At 62.9% G+C, this 1,273-nt stretch overlaps 1 protein-coding gene across 1 annotated transcript in view; it reads right to left on the reverse strand.

Moving 5' to 3' along the window:
* PYGL (glycogen phosphorylase L) overlaps positions 1–1,273 on the reverse strand; it is a gene marked incomplete at its 5' end in the record, with an annotated part of 13,718 nt that overhangs the window by 3,079 nt on the left and 9,366 nt on the right. The window contains 3 exon segments of the mRNA XM_035888435.1: positions 3–136; positions 248–411; positions 1,017–1,163. Coding sequence (XP_035744328.1) covers positions 3–136; positions 248–411; positions 1,017–1,163 — 445 coding nt within the window.

Genomic DNA, 1,273 nt, shown 5'->3' on the forward strand with positions numbered 1-1,273 from the left:
CGCTCCCCGCCGCGCCGTTACCTCTGCGATGAGCTCTGCCAGCCCCGGGTTGCAGAGCAGGAGCCAGCGCCGTGGGGTGATGCCGTTGGTCTTGTTCTGAAACTTCTCCGGCTCCAGCACTGCAAAGTCCTTGAAGCTGCGAGGATGAGGAGGGGACAGCTTCAGGCTCGCCCACCCGGTGCCACCTGCCACCCACCAGCTTCCAAGCTGAGGGCGATCCCCTCACCGCCTCCCTCCCCAGGCTTACACTTCAGTCTTGACTATTTCGGAGTGGATCTTCGCCACGCCGTTGACAGCGTGGGAGCCGACGATGCAGAGATGGGCCATGTTGATCCTCTTGGTGCCTCCCTCCTCTATCAGGGACATCCTCCGCAGCCGGTCCACGTCGTTAGGGAAGAGGGATGCGATGTGCTGCCGGTGGAGGCCGGAGAGGTGGTGAGCGGTGCTGGCGTCAGGAGGGCTGTCCCAGCCGGTCGTTCCCGAGGAGGGGGCCACAGCAACGTCTCCAATGCATTTGACACCAGCCAGAGCGGTGGCTTTGCACAGGGTGACGGTGCAAACCCCCTACAGCCCCCCGTATCCCCAGCACGGACATCTCTGGGCGGAAGGATTCCCCCAAACCCCCATGGAGAGGGGCTTGAGGGCACGTGCTTCACCAGCAGGGCCACTTTGGCCAAAGCCTTGTGCTGCCAGGCCAGGAGGCCAAACCACCCTCTCCTTTGTGCCCCCAACCTCATCCAGGATGAATTTAGCATTTAGGGAGGAAAGAAATGCCAACAGGTAAGACCCTGGAGCAACGGGTGAAGCCTTTAAACCAGCCACTGACTGCAGGATGGCAATACAGTGGTGGGAAAGGGCTTTCCTACGCACCAACCTCCTAAAATAGCAGCCAGCACCACCCGGCCACACACCCAACGTCATGGGTTCGTGCACCCCCCCCGATCCCAACAGCACGACGCGTGCCATCCCTCTCACCCTCTCCAGAGAGGGCTCCTGCGCCGCCCCACGGCACTTACATCCAGGTGCCTCTGGTTGATCTCGTAGATGATCTGCAGGTGTCTGGGGAGCAGCTTCTCCACCAGGTCCACCGGCCAGCGCTCCAGGGCTTCAGGGAGCACCGTATGGTTGGTATAGGCGAAGGTCCGCTTGGTGATGTCCCAGGCCTGCCAGGGGGGAGAGCCGGCGCTGAGTGGCGAGGGTGGAGGCAGCCCCGGGGGGGTGCCAGCACCCACACGTGGTCCTCCCATGGCAGCCAGCAGCATGGCTGGAACGG

The sequence above is a fragment of the Egretta garzetta genome, unplaced genomic scaffold, assembly GCF_000687185.1.
Source record: "Egretta garzetta isolate BGI_Z169 unplaced genomic scaffold, ASM68718v1 scaffold21, whole genome shotgun sequence".
Classification (NCBI taxonomy): domain Eukaryota; kingdom Metazoa; phylum Chordata; class Aves; order Pelecaniformes; family Ardeidae; genus Egretta; species Egretta garzetta.